The 16086-nt window shown below is 45.2% G+C and overlaps 1 protein-coding gene across 1 annotated transcript; it reads left to right on the forward strand.

The window, feature by feature from the left end:
- The first annotated feature begins 12168 nt into the window (after positions 1 to 12168).
- LOC115079315 lies at positions 12169 to 15345 on the forward strand. The gene is made up of 2 exons (XM_029582756.1): positions 12169 to 12375; positions 13630 to 15345. Exons 1-2 carry the CDS (start codon positions 12247 to 12249, stop codon positions 14176 to 14178), a joined length of 678 nt encoding a protein of 225 aa, XP_029438616.1. The 5' UTR covers positions 12169 to 12246; the 3' UTR covers positions 14179 to 15345.
- Positions 15346 to 16086: the final 741 nt, after the last annotated feature.

Raw genomic sequence — 16086 nt, forward strand, 5'->3', positions numbered from 1 at the left:
TTTTTTTTAGCATATAAGTCTCTTTTGTGTTTTTGGGTAGAGAGTCTGTAGTTGTGTAATGCTGTTTTGTAGATGGTGGATTATTAAAATAAAACCCTATTTTTAATGTAATTTATAATATATAGTTATTTATGTAAAAGCTCCATAACCTAGTATATGGGCAAATATAAGCCTAACATTTAAACATACCGGAAATTCCATTTTTTTAAATTTGAACTTGGTTGCCAAAAACATTATTAACAAGAAAGCTGAGAATATTGCCCCCAGATCTGCATTCCCTAATGGTAGAGGTGGACGTTGTTGCTATCACAGAGACGTGGTTCACGGAATCTCATGATTGGGATATGGCAATACCAGGCTATAACTTGTTAAGGAAGGACAAGAGTGGATAGGAAAGGGGGAGGTGTGGCTCTTTATGTCAGAAACAATATCCAAGCATCTGAGCTGCAAGGAAGATGGGGCAATGAAGAAGCACTATGGGCCGACCTTAAAAAAGATGATGGGGCATCCATTTATATTGGAGTGGTTTACAGGCCTCCAAACCAAAAGGAAGAACATGAAAGAGATCTGGTTGAAGACATCCCAAAGATGGGAAAGAGAGGAGAAGTGGTGATTGCTGGGGACTTTAATCTGCCGGATGTAGACTGGAGAATCCCTTCTGCAGAATCTAGCAGTAGTAGAGAAATAGTGGATGCCCTGCAAGGGGATTTGTTCAAACAAATGGTAATGGAACCCATGAGAGAGGGAGCTATACTTGATTTAGTGCTCACAAATGGACATAATGTCTCTGATGCCCAGGTCAGCGCCCACCTCAGCACCAGTGATCATTAAACAGTATGATTTCATATAACACACAGGATATGTAGAAGAAGCATGAAGACCCGAGTTTTGCAGTTCAAAAACACGGACTTTGATGAAATGGGGGAAGTACCTGGAGGAAGAGCTAAAAGGCTGGGAGAACGAGAAAGATGTAGATCAACAGTGGACCAATCTAAAAGGAGAAATCATCAAGGCAACTAATCTATATGTCAGAAAAGTAAAGAAAAGCAAAAGGAAAATGAAACCTATTTGGTTCTCAAAGGAGGTAGCTGACAAAATAAAAGCTAAAAGAACAGCATTCAAGAAATATAAAGGATCCCAAAGGGAGAAGCACAAAGAAGAATATCTGGTACAACTGAGAGAGAGAAGAAAGCAATCAAGATGGCAAAAAGTCAAGTGGAAGAAAGGATTGCCAAAGAGATAGAGAGGTGACAAAACATTTTTCAGATATATCAGAGATATATCTGATATTTCAGATATATCAGTGGTATATTGAAATTGAAAGGTAAAAAGGATCAATGTGTAGAGAGAGACGAAGAAATGGCAGAAATATTAAACAAATACTTCAGTTCGGTGTTCACTAAAGAGGACCCAGGAGAAGGACTGTCGCTAGTAGGCAAGAAACTGGAGGGGATTGGAGTAGATATAACTCCGTTTACAGTGGAGAATGTGTGGGAAGAGCTGGAGAAACTGAAAGTGGACAAAGCCATGGGGCCCGATGAGGTTCATCCCAGGATACTGAGGAAGCTCAGAGACGTGCTGGTGGGACCGCTGTGTGACCTGTTCAATAGATCCCTAGAAACAGGAGTGGTGCCGAGTGATTGGAGAAGAGCGGTGGTGGTCCCCCTTCACAAGAGTGGGAGCAGAGAGGAGGCTGGTAACTATAGGCCGGTTAGCCTCACCTCAGTGGTGGGAAACGTGATGGAGACGCTGCTGAAAGAAAGAATAGTGAACTATCTACAGTCGGGAGAATTTCTGGACCAGAGGCAGCATGGATTCACCAGGGGAAGATCCTGTTAGACAAATCTGATTGACTTTTTCGACTGGGTGACTAGGGAGTTGGATGAAAGAAGAGCGCTCAACGTCATCTACTTGGATTTCAGCAAGGCTTTTGATACGGTCCTGCACTGGAGGCTGGTGAATAAAATGAGAAGCTTAGGAGTGAGTGCCAAGGTGGTGGCCTGGATTGCAAACTGGTTAACGGACAGACGACAATGTGTGATGATAAATGGAACTTACTCTGAAGAGAGAGCGGTGTTAAGCGGAGTGCCACAAGGATTGGTGTTAGGACCGGTCCTGTTGAATATCTATGTGAGCGACATATCGGACGGGATAGAAAGAAAGGTTTGTCTGTTTGCAGATGACATTAAGATCTGCAACAGAGTGAACACGCCGGAAGGAGTGGAGAGAATGAGATGAGATTTAAAGAAGCTGGAAGAGTGATCGAAGATATGGCAGCTGAGATTCAATGCCAAGAAGTGCAGAGTCATGCATATGGGGTGTGGAAATCTGGAAGAACTGTATTCAATGGGGGGGTGAAGGGCTGATGTGCACGGAGGAGGAGAGAGACCTTGGGGTGATAGTGTCTAATAGGGATGTGAATCGTTTTTTGACGATTTAAAATATCGTCCGATATATTTTAAATCGTCAAAAATCGTTAGGGCCACGATACAATACCAATTCCCCCGATTTATCGTCAAAAAATCGTAAATCGGGGGAAGGGAGAGGGCAGGAAAACCGGCACACTAAAACCCCTTAAAACCCACCCCCGACCCTTTAAATTAAATCCCCCACCCTCCCGAACCCCCCCCAAATGCCTTAAATTACCTGGGGGTCCAGCGGCGGTCCGGAACGGCAGTGGTCCGGAACGGCCTCCTGCAATTGAATCGTGTCTTCAGCCGGCGCCATTTTTCAAAATGGCGGCGCAAAATGGCGGCGGCCATAGACCAACACGATTCGACTGCAGGAGGTCGTTCCGGACCCCCGCTGGACTTTTGGCAAGTCTTGTGGGGGTCAGGAGGCCCCCCCAAGCTGGCCAAAAGTCCCTGGGGGTCCAGCGGGGGTCCGGAAAACGATCTCCTGCCGCGAATCGTTTTCCATACGGAAAATGGCGCCGGCAGGAGATCGACTGCAGGAGGTCGTTCAGCGGCGGTCCGGAACGACCTCCTGCAGTCGAATCGTGTTGGTCTATGGCCGCCGGCGACTAAAAGGGGATTTAAGTACAGGAAACACTCCCAGGCGCCGCGAGCCGGGCGTCGCGCGCGGAAGGGTCGAGGCCCCTTAGTTTCGCCCCTTCGTTGCACCCCGAAGTGCAGTACCGCATATAAAAAAATATATATATATATAAAAAAGGAAAAGAACCCTCGCAACTTAAGTAAGCATCGAGTAGTTTTTCCTAGCTTACCAACAACCCTGCACTCTCCCCGCCTCTGCCTAGTCCTGTCCAGTGCTCATCCTTCCAGACTCCGGCACTCATCCAGTGCTCATCCTTCCAGGCTCCGGCACTCATCCAGCGCTCATCCTTCCAGGCTCATTGTTCCATCCATCCACTTCCGGCACTCATCCAGCGTTCATCCTTCCACGTCCGGCATTCATCCAGTGTTCATCCTTCCAGGCTCATCCTTCCATCCGTCCACGTCCGGCACTCATCCAGAGCTCATCCTTCCAGGCTCAGGCACTCATCCAGCGCTCATCCTTCCAGGCTCACCCTTCCAGGCTCCGGCACTCATCCAGCGCTCATCCTTCCAGGCTCCAGCACTCATCACTCATCCAAACCACATCAAACTTGCCAGCCAAACCAGCCCCCAGCACCTGCTCAATCCGCATCTAACACCTAATCAAACCAGCCTATTCAATGCCTATTGGTCTCCCAATACCAATTCTCCAACAAAGGTCCATTTCCATAGGAAAACCCTCAGTGTTTTCCCGTCCACCTACCTACAAAAATCCCTCATCCCCATCATGATTTCCCCTCTTACACAGACTCTAGGCCTAGCTCTTTTCTCTCTGATTTTATTCAACACCCAATCTCTTACCAAGAAAACACTAATACTCAATGACCTTCTTCTGGACACTAATCCTGACCTATGCGCAATAACTGAAACATGGCTTAAACATACGGACACCGCACTAATAAACCAACTTCCAACTGAAACACACGATTTCTTCTCTATTCCTAGACAGAAAAAAAGGGGTGGGAGTATTCTCCTTGCAGCCAAAAAAGAGCTAAGACTTACTCAATTGCAATCTACTCTCCCACAAAAATTGAAGCTGGCTTCTTCAAATCTCAGCATCTGCAAATCATGCTAGTTTACACCCCCCCAGGACTTCTGGACTCAGACGCCTCTCCCATTCTTGAATTAATAGCAACGCACCTAAACCTTGAATCTCCAGCCATTATACTGGGAGATTTTAACTTACATGTTGACGACCCTTTTCCCTCTACAAACTGCGAAACATTCCTAAACGCCATGACTGCCATGGGATTCAAGCAGATAATCAACAACCCCACCCACAGAGCAGGTCACACCCTGGATCTAATTTTTGTAAACTCAGGCATCTCACACTCAGCACCACCCATATGCAAATCGGTCCCCTGGTCAGAGATTAATGCGTGGTGCATTAATCTCTACCAGTTTTTCGCTGGCACAATCGATTAACAATCACGATCCTCAACCTCAATTTATCTACAGAAAACTTTGCTCATCCGATGAACTACACAAACACCTTGTCCCAGAACTACCTCTCATAGACATCTCTAATCCCAACCTAGCTCTCCACTCCTGGTCCAACATCACAGTATCAGCAGCAAACAAACTCTGTCCACTGGCAACAAAAAAACCAAAACACAACTCCTCCAAAAGACAACCCTGGTTTAATGAAGAACTTCATAAACTTAAACTCTCCCTTCGACAAAAAGAAAGTAAATGGCGTAAAGCACCATCACCGACTTCCCTCTCGGCTTACAAACTCGCACTCCAACTATACAAGAGCGCTACATTAACACCAAAAAGGGACTACTACGCTCACAAGATACATCACCTCATCTTCGATTCAAAAGCCCTTTTTTCTTACGTTTCGAAGTTAACTCAAGTCAACCCACCGGACATCCCCCTCAACCAAGCGCTTGAAAAAGCAGAGGAATTAGCCATCTTCTTCAGTAACAAAATAACCAACCTGCAATCACAGCTGAAACCTAATACCTTAGCGCCCTCCAGCGCATACCTCCACCCCTGCAAAGGCATTTCCATACAAGCCTTTGAACCGATCGCAACTTCAGAGACCCAATCAGTATTGAAGAGAATGAAACCCTCCTCCCACCCATTCGACCATATTCCTTCCAAACTACTGCTGCTAATACCAGATACCATCTCTAAAGCCCTGACTGACATTATCAATTGTTCCTTGGCACAGGGAATCTATCCAGATGACCTGAAAATTGCCTCCATCAAACCTAATTTAAATCCCAAAGACCCTTCCAACTTTCGCCCAATCTCCAACCTCCCTTTCATTGCTAAGGTAATGGAAAAATTAGTTAACGCCAGATTATCAGACTACCTCGAAGACCACAATTTATTATTCCCCACTCAATATGGTTTCCGAAAATCCCTAAGTACCGAATCACTTCTCATATCATTAACAGATTACCTCATCGTGGGCCTCGATAAAGGTCATGCCTACCTACTGATACTCCTTGACCTATCGGCTGCCTTTGATACTGTTAATCACTCCCTCCTCCTAAATCAACTAGCGAAGATTGGAATAACAGGCTCTGCTCTTGCCTGGTTCAAATCATTCCTAGGAAACAGAGGATACAAGGTCAAAATACACAACAAAGAATCTCAGTTTTATCCTTCCTCGCTAGGAGTTCCGCAGGGCTCCTCCCTTTCGCCCACGCTCTTTAATATTTACCTCCTCCCCCTATGTAAACTACTAACCAAACTGAACCTCAAATACTTTCTATACGCGGATGACGTCCAGATCGTCATCCCCATCAAAGAATCCCTCACAAAAACTATTAAATTCTGGGAAAATTGCCTGCTACAAATAGACAACCTCCTCTCAAGCCTAAATCTAATCCTAAATTCTTCAAAAACTGAACTTCTTCTAATTTCCCCTGAAAACAGCAACCTCACCTCAAATCCACCAACTGGCTTTCAAACATCACAAGTAAGAGACCTAGAGGTTATCATTAATAATCGGCTTAATCTAAAATCTTTTATTAATCAAACTACCAAGGACTGCTTTCATAAACTTCACGTCTTAAAAAGAATTAAACCACTTTTTCACTTCCATGACTACAGAACAGTGCTGCAATCAATAATCTTCTCTAAGTTAGATTATTGCAATTCCATTCTATTAGGTCTCCCGTCTTCTCACACGAAACCCCTCCAGATGGTTCAGAACACGGCGGCCAGAATTCTGACAAACACAAGAAAAAGAGACCACATATCTCCTATCCTCAAATACTTGCACTGGTTGCCAGTTCACCACAGAATCTGATACAAATCCATTACCACCATCTACAAAGCTATCCATCAACTCTCTCCGCTCAGCCTTCAAATCCCATTTAAAAAATATACCTCCGCCAGACCGATCAGAGAGTCCTACAGAGACTCACTACAGGTTCCTCCTTACAAAACCTTTCAGCACATAACTCTCAGAGACAGAGCATTCTCCTCAGCAGGACCTACTCTGTGGAACTCCATCCCACCAAATCTGAGACAGGAACCATGTCTCCCAAAATTCAGGAAAAGACTTAAAACCTGGCTATTTATGAAAGCCTTCCCGACACCAACTGAACCTTAATTCGCCTAATCAGCTCTGACCACCCAACAGGGTAATCAAAAACTTTGGCCAGGTTTGGGCAGTTTTCTTTTTATGTTAAATTCCTATCGCCTCTTCACCGTTCCAAGTTGTATTACGTCCCTGTTATATTGTAGCTGCTACTTTTTCTGTTGCACCTGTTAATGTTATTATTATTTTCCCTTTCTGCACACCTTGTTAATTGTAAACCGGCATGATGCGATTCCCATTGCGAATGCCGGTATAGAAAAAAACTCAAATAAATAAATAATAAATAAATGAATGTTGAAGGGTGGCTGGTAGGAGAAGGATCTAGGTGGGCTTTTTTCTACTGTAAATTTACAGTTGGAAGACAGATTGGCGTAGATTAGAGAGTGGTCCGACCAGGGGATATTAGTGATATTTGTGTAGTAAGTAGCCCATATGAGTTGGATTCGTGGACCCTTGAGCCGATCGGGACCGAACGGTGTACTACTGCAGGGTAGCAGGAGTGGCCCCGACCGGGAGGCGGCAAGGACGGAGATGTGGCTGGCCCGAGGAGGATCCTGGGAAGCCCTTTGCGACCAAGGGCCTTGGCAAGGAAGCAGGGAACGGATGGAGCTGACACAGTGGTGAGGAAGTCTTCGCCCTGGAAGCCGAGCCTCCCCCGAGAGGAGCTCGTAGGAGTTCGGCCGCTGGGACTTAGGAGATTCACCCTGGAAGCCGGAGTCCCCCCAGGAAGCGCCCGTAGGGACCCGGCCGCTGGGACTTAGGAGAGCCCGCGGGGGCAGAGTCGGACGGAATCCAAGGTCGAGTGCCAGAGGGTCGTTGCTCACCAGTCCGGAGTCAAGTGCCAGAGGGTCGCCGCTTGCCGGTCCAGGGTCAAGAGCCTGAGAGTCGTCGCTTGCCAGTCCGGAGTCAGAAGCCAGGGGATCACCGTGAGCCAAACCGGGGTCAGAAGCCAGAGAATCGTCGTAAGCCAGTCCAGAGTCGAGAGCCAGGGAACGCCATAAGCCAATCCGGGATCAGGAACCAAGAAGACCAAGAGGGCACGGGAACGCAGCAACTGGAAGCAGGGAATACCTGGGAACCTCGTTGCAAGGCAATATTCTGGTCAAGCTGCAGGGTTAAAATACCCTGAAGGCATCTGACGTCAGGAGAGGAGGTGCTGAGCTATTTCCGCGCTGGCCCTTTAAGTCCAGGGCTCAGCCGCGCGCGCGGGCCTAGGGGGCGGAGCCAACCGTGGGAGGACGCCGGCGGCGAAGAGGAAGCCGGAGCATGGTGCCGGAGGGCCCTGCAGGCCTGCGCGGGGTCGGCCCGCGGGAAGGAAGCTGCGCCCGGGGTCCCGACGGAGGGAAGGTGACTGCGGACCCGCGGCAGTGTGAGTGCCGATCCCGGGGCCGCCCCGGGATCGCAACAATATGTCAGTATTGATGAAGACTAGGTCTAGTGTGTGACCAGCTTTGTGCATTGGGCCTTTGATGATTTGACTTAGTCCTAGGGTTGATAGGAAGTCTGTTATTGAGTTGCATGTGGGGGAGTGGGGGATTGTGTCAAAGTGTATGTTAAAGTCTCCTAAGATGATGATGGGTTTGGTTTGTTGATATTTGCTTTCATATACTTTAACCATATTTAACAGGTAAGAAATACCTGGACATTAATGGGGAAGAACCCAGGGTTCAGATCCCATGTCTCCTACCAGAGATTATATTGTGCAGATAACTGCAATGAACATCTATGAACATTTATCAATATCCATCAGAATATAAAAAGAAAACAAAAAAAACATGTTAAGGATACAAAGATCAACACTTGCTTTTTGTTCGTATTACCATTTTTATTTTGCTTAAAAAATGTGAGGGTTGATGGCAGTTAATGGCTGTGATAACCCAGAGGGAGTCACATGTTTTGCCTGATATTAAACTACCGTCACATTGCACCAATTCATTTTTTGTTAAAAAAGTTTTGATAAAAAATATTTTTGATAAAATTTGTTTTCTGAGTTTTTCACCCAGTCCATTTCTTTGATCAGAGAGTGTTGTTTGGAACATATAGTTTGTGAGTTGCTACACCTTCGGTGGAGATTATTAGTATTTTTCATAAGATAATTTTAGGCAAATGCATTGGGAGTTAAAAAAAACTGCACTGACTGGAAAATGTGCCCAGAAAACCCAGTAAAAATGTGTGCGCAGCACAGGCTGAAGGCACATTTTAAAATTTGGGGAGCGAGAGAGAGTTTCTCTTAAACCTGAGGTTCATCAAATCAGCAGAATATAAGAATTTTAAACAAATAATATATAAGCATGCTTTGTGTGTGCAAGGCATGTTTTCTGTGCATAAATCTATATTTCCAGGTCCTGGTGTAAGAAATTCAGCTTCTGTCTGGAGACAGACACAAGCCCTGGAAGCTTTACTCCACCTCTGCCCAGGAGTAAAATTTCCAGCACTAGGAAAACCTGAGTTAAGGCAGCTCTCTTCTCTCCCTTGGGGGTTAATTGTCAACGCCCTCGTTTGCATGGGATTTCCATGAGAGGGTATTAAGCAGCAGGACACACAGTTTTACACACATTTTCTGTGCACAAAACTCATCAGCAATGACATTTGTGCACACAACAGAGGGTAAAATTGTCCAGTATGATGAACTTACCTTATTGCTTTAGCCTGCTACACCAATCCACATTAACACATGGAAGTCAACCAACCACAATCTAGCAGCCTGACTTCAGTGATGGGAAAATTCATAGAAACTCTTCTAAATAATGAAATCACAGAACACATGGAAAGACATGGATTAATGGGACACAGCCAGCATGGATTTACCCAAGGGAAGTCCTGCCTCACAAATCAGCTTCATTTTTTTTGAAGGGGTTAATAAACATGTGGATAAAGGTGAACTGGTAGATGTAGTGTACTTGGATTTTCAGAAGGCGTTTGACAAAATCCCACTTGAGAGGCTTCTAAGAAAACTAAAAAGTAATGGGATAGGAGGCGATGTCCTTTCCTGCATTACAAACTGGTTAAAAAGACAGGAAACAGAGAGTGGGATTAAATAGACAATTTCCTCAGTGGAAAAGGGTAAACAGTGGAGTGCCTCAGGGATCTGTACTTGGACCAGTGATTTTCATATATTTATAAATCATCTGGAAAGTGATTCAATGAGTGAGATGGTGAAATTTTCAGATGATACAAAATTATTCAGAGTAGTTAAATCACAAGTGGATTGTGATGAATTGCAGGAAGACCTTGCAAGACTGGAAGATTGGGTATTGAAATGGCAGGTGAAATTTAATGTTGTCAAATGCAAGGTGATGTATGTAGGGAAAAATAACCAACGCTGTAGTTATACGATGTTAGGTTCTATCTTAGGAGATATCACCCAGGAAAAAGATGCGAGCATTATAGTGGATAATATATTGAAATTGTCATCTCAGTGTGCTTTTGGCAGTCAAAAAAAGCAAACAGAATGTTAGGAAGTATTAGGAATGGTGAATAAAATGGGGAATGTCAATGTCTCTGTATCATTCCATGGTGAGGTAGTACTTGGAGTACTCTGTGCAATTCTGGTCATCACATCTCAAAAATGAATCATATTCATTGAAAAAGGTACAGAGCAAGATGACTAAAAATGATAAAGGGGATGGAACAGCTCCCCTAAGAAAAATGTCTGAAGAGGTTAGGGCTGTTCAGCTTGGAGAAGAGACGGCTGAGTAGGGGATATGATAGAAACATAGAAACATAGAAATGACGGCAGAAGAAGACCAAACGGCCCATCCAGTCTGCCCAGCAAGCCTCACACATTTTTTTCTCTCATACTTATCTGTTTCTCTTAGCTCTTTGTTCTATTCCCCTTCCACCCCCACCATTAATGTAGAGAGCGGTGATGGAGCTGCATCCAAGTGAAATATCTAGCTTGATTAGTTAGAGGTAGTAGGGGTAGTAACCGCCGCAATAAGCAAGCTACACCCATGCTTATTTGTTTTACCCAGATTATGTTATACAGCCCTTATTGGTTGTTTTTCTTCTCCCCTGCCGTTGAAGCAGGGAGCTATGCTGGATATGCTTGAAGTATCAGTTAGAGGTATACAAAATCTTGAGAGGACCAGAAAAGGTAAATGTCTATCTGTTATTTAGTCTTTCATGTAATAGGACTAGGGGGCACTCCATGAAGTTAGAAAAACAAGTTGAAGAAAATTATTTTTCACTCAATTTGCAATTAGCTCTTGAATTTATTGCCAGAGGATGTGGTTAAGGGAGATAGTGTAGCTGGGTTTAAAAAAAGTTTGTATAAATTCCAGAAGTCTTTAAACTGCTATTAATCAAGTTGACTTATGAAATACCCTCTGCTTATTACCAGCTTTAATAGCATGGTGTTTACTTAATGCTTGGGCACTTGCCAGGTGCTTGTAACCTGGATTTACCACTGTTGGAAGCAGGATGCACGGTTTGATGGGCCTTGGTCTGACCCAGTATGGCAACGTCTTATGTTCTTAGCATACAAAAAGACAACACCGCAAATATAGCGCTAGAGCACAGTTTGTCTCCTAAAGGAAAGAGCAAATTTGAAAATAAAATAAGCTGGACTAGTGCCGGTCCCTACACAGAAAACGCAGCCTAGCAGAATAGCTCACCTCAGTCATGCACATAAAATCAGGCAGACCCCAGCAAGTACAGGATAAGTGACCACTGACTAGAAACAGATTCATGCAAAAACTGAACTGGAAACTCCAAGACAGCAGACTCTGCAATGCAACACCAGAGAAACAGGAAGGGAAATGCATTTCCTCCTGTGCTGTGCACATTTCCTGAAGCTGAGAGATAATCTTAGGGAATGAGCAGGAAAAAAACCCTCTTTATAATCCTGGGGGAAAGAGGAGCAGAAAAGTGTGTGAGATCAGAAACCTGAGCAGGGAGAGCAGGGAGCAGCACCCAAGCTTCAGACTTGCTCCCAATGCTGCCCTGTTACTACCTCTTTGTAATTTTTCCCTTTTATGTCACTCGTTCTGGACATTACTCTGGCAGCATTGTCCTGCACATAAAGTGATCTGAATCCGGTTTCAGGTGGCTTAAGTTCCTGTGCTTCTCTGTTGCATTAGAGCTGTTCCAGCGTCAGTAAGCGCTGCAGAGTGCCACATTTCCATAGCTGCATTCAGGTGTAAGTCTCACTGTCTCAGAAGATGGTGATCACCCAAGGACAAGTTTATCCTGAATGAATGCATCAGTCAGTGGGCCATACTCGCATGTCACTGCTTTCTCCCTCAAACGTGTGATAACGTTGTCAATAGGTTCACTCTGCTCTTGCTTGCAGCAGCCAAATAAGGTGGCGTATAAATCAAGTAAATAAATAATTGTGAATCATTCATATCTTACATTTTTTGCAGACCTGAAATTGGCTTTCAAGATATCAAGGATGGTTTTTGTATCCTCTGCGAGGCTGAAACTGTGCTTGTAAACATGGCGACATTCAGAACCCATCACCCTCCTCAATGTAGCTGCCTTCACTTCAGCTGACTTCCCATTTAAGCTTGTGATTAGAGAGTGGTCTTCAAATCTCCCTGACATTTTCCAGTTGCTACTTCAGTCACCACTGACCTTCAGGCCTTCGGGAGGTGGGATGCAGTTACCAGATGCCATGAGATAGAAACAATGTCATTCCTTAGCTTCCATAGGAGGGCACATGCAATGCTAATCCCTTATCCCTGCACTCCTCACCTACTCCTCACAGTTCCTGAGCCAACTCTCCACTTCAGATGTAGCAAAGCAAAGGAGGTTCAGGTACTTCTGACAGCATGTTTCATATGTAGAAATAAAGACAACACGTACCATGCTGAATCACCCAGCAAGCAACTCACAAGGTTATAGTAACAGAGACAGGACGTAGAAACAGTGAATCAGCCACAAGGTGGCGGCAACCTTTAAGTTAACATCTGTAACAGTGCATCAGCATCCAGTCTCCACAGATCTTTTGTCTTACATACTTGTTTATTCCTAACCTTCAGCCCGATCCAGTAAAGTCCGTGGGAGAGCGGACTAACGCCCGCTCTCCCGGCGTGCGCACCGGCCCCTCGCCGGTGCGAGCGATCCAGTATTTAAATTAGGCGACGCGGTGCAAACGAGGAAAAGGAGGCGCTAGGGACACTAGCGCGTCCCTAGCGCCTCCTTTTGGCCTAGAGCGGCGGCTGTCAGCGGATTTGACAGCCGACGCTCAATTTTGCCGGCGTCGGTTCTCGAGCCCGCTGACAGCCACGGGCTCGGAAACCGGACGCCGGCAAAATTGAGCGTCCGGTTTTCGGCCCGACAGCCGCGGGCCGAATTCAAAATTTATTTATTTTTTTTTTTTACTTTTTTTTACTTTTGGGGACCTCCGACTTAATATCGCTATGATATTAAGTCGGAGGGTACACAGAAAAGCAGTTTTTACTGCTTTTCTGTGCACTTCCCTGGCGCCGGAAGAAATTAGCGCCGACCTTTGGGCGGCGCTAATTTCTTAGAGTAAAATGTGCGGCTTGGCTACACATTTTACTTACTGGATCGCTCGGGAATACCTAATAGGGCCCTCAACATGCATTTGCATGTTGAGGGCGCTATTAGGTGCCGCGGGTGGGCCGCGTGTTTTCCTCCCCTTACTGAATAAGGGGTAAGGGAAAACACGCGTCCAGAGCAGGGTGACAGTGCGCTCCGACGGAGCACACTTTACTGGATCGACCTGCTTGTTTTCTAAAGTTCTTTTAAAAATTGAAAGTATGCATGTAAGTGCTTTCTTCCCCAGAACACCTCCAATGAGTGTAGGGGTAAATGGGCATGAAATTGAGTTTTGCATGACTTTTGCCCCCACAACTCCCCCCCACCCAGTTCATTTTCAAAAGGTGATTTAAACACACAAACTGCAGTCTATGCACAGTAATCCTTTTGAAAATTCCCCCCATTAAGGCTGTTGTGAAAACCAGATCTGGAAGGATGACTCTCATAGACTGGATTTGTGAACTGATGTTACAGAGCACGAGTCAATGCTTTCTCTCCTCGTTTCAGATATCACAGAACACCCAACAGTACCAGGACCTCATTAAAAGGCAGATGAAGTTTGAGAAGATCTGGAAGACATCAGGGAAATACACCATGCAAGGAAATGCGACAACAGAGGAAGTCAGCCAAGACCAGAGCACAGGAGGACAAGTCGGACCTCATTCCAGCAATCCAGAAGATCCTCAGCCCCAACCGAATGTAATCTCTACCCACACTCAAGGAATAGCGACAACAGCGGAAGTCTGCCAAGACCAGAGCACAGCAGGACAAGTCGGACCTCATTCCAGCAATCCAGAAGATCCTCAGCCCCAACCGAATGTAATCTCTACCCACACTCAAGGAATAGCGACAACAGCGGAAGTCTGCCAAGACCAGAGCACAGCAGGACAAGTCGGACCTCATTCCAGCAATCCAGAAGATCCTCAGCCCCAACCGAATGTAATCTCTACCCACACTCAAGGAATAGCGACAACAGCGGAAGTCTGCCAAGACCAGAGCACAGCAGGACAAGTCGGACCTCATTCCAGCAATCCAGAAGATCCTCAGCCCAACTGAATGTAATCTCTACCCACACTCAAGGAATAGCGACAACAGCGGAAGTCAGCCAAGACCAGAGCACAGGAGGACAAGTCGGACCTCATTCCAGCAATCCAGAAGATCCTCAGCCCAACTGAATGTAATCTCTACCCACACTCAAGGAATAGCGACAACAGCGGAAGTCTGCCAAGACCAGAGCACAGGAGGACAAGTCGGACCTCATTCCAGCAATCCAGAAGATCCTCAGCCCCAACCGAATGTAATCTCTACCCACACTCAAGGAATAGCGACAACAGCGGAAGTCTGCCAAGACCAGAGCACAGCAGGACAAGTCGGACCTCATTCCAGCAATCCAGAAGATCCTCAGCCCCAACCGAATGTAATCTCTACCCACACTCAAGGAATAGCGACAACAGCGGAAGTCTGCCAAGACCAGAGCACAGGAGGACAAGTCGGACCTCATTCCAGCAATCCAGAAGATCCTCAGCCCAACTGAATGTAATCTCTACCCACACTCAAGGAATAGCGACAACAGCGGAAGTCTGCCAAGACCAGAGCACAGGAGGACAAGTCGGACCTCATTCCAGCAATCCAGAAGATCCTCAGCCCCAACCGAATGTAATCTCTACCCACACTCAAGGAATAGCGACAACAGCGGAAGTCTGCCAAGACCAGAGCACAGGAGGACAAGTCGGACCTCATTCCAGCAATCCAGAAGATCCCCAGCCCAACTGAATGTAGTCTTCACGCACACTCAAGGAATAGCGACAACAGCGGAAGTCTGCCAAGACCAGAGCACAGGAGGACAAGTCGGACCTCATTCCAGCAATCCAGAAGATCCTCAGCCCCAACCGAATGTAATCTCTACCCACACTCAAGGAATAGCGACAACAGCGGAAGTCTGCCAAGACCAGAGCACAGCAGGACAAGTCGGACCTCATTCCAGCAATCCAGAAGATCCCCAGCCCAACTGAATGTAGTCTTCACGCACACTCACCCTCATGACTTCCATGGAAATGTGCTGTGATAGTGCAATTGATTCTTGTATTTGTTTTGTTGCATGGACACACACATATTGAAATTGACTGTTTAATCATAAAAAAGGACAGAATACTTATGCATCTCTTTAAATACATGACAATGGACAGTAATATGCTGGAAGATTGGCAGGGACTGTTGTGGATCGCAAATAGTTTGCCATATGCTGCTGTCCGTCAGATAAAGATGCAGTCATTGATAGGACATTTGCTGCTGTGTGGTACAAAATAGCCTTGCTTATAGCTATGACATTTCTGGCTAGCAATATCTTGTAGCTTGGTAATTCATATGAGAAAAGGATTGAAATATGCATCCAATCAGGAAGAGACACCTGTTCCCAATTATATTTTAATGTGTTTAGAAAGCTATAGAAGAGCGCTATTCCTAATGCTTGGAGATAAGGAGGAGAAGAGGTAGATGAAAGAGAAGATGACGTTGCTGCATTCTCTCTCCCTGTTTACAGAATTAGTCCATCAGGATGATTTGTAGTAAGTGTCTATGCAGAGAGGAAGGACAGGAATTTAGAATTACACTGTATTATTACTATTCTACACTTAGAGATCCTTAGAGAATATTATGTTAGAAGCTACTTACACAGTATACATTATGTAAACCGTAATTAATAAGATAATGTTTATTTACTGCCTCTTATCTGTAATCAAGTATGCTTAACAATATATTTTGCAATGTCCAAAACTATGATAATTCTTCTACATTTTTAAAATCAGAATAAATCAAAATTTTTATATACAAAGTTAGAAGTAGCTTCCTTTTTTATGCTATATTCCCCTTTACAGTACGAACAAGCTAATTTTATCAGACACTGCACTCTTATGCTCATTGAACAAGCAGTGCTGCTCTTATCTATGCCTTGTAACTCCGGTGTTA

This window comes from Rhinatrema bivittatum, chromosome 1, assembly GCF_901001135.1.
Source record: "Rhinatrema bivittatum chromosome 1, aRhiBiv1.1, whole genome shotgun sequence".
NCBI classification, from domain to species: Eukaryota; Metazoa; Chordata; class Amphibia; order Gymnophiona; family Rhinatrematidae; genus Rhinatrema; species Rhinatrema bivittatum.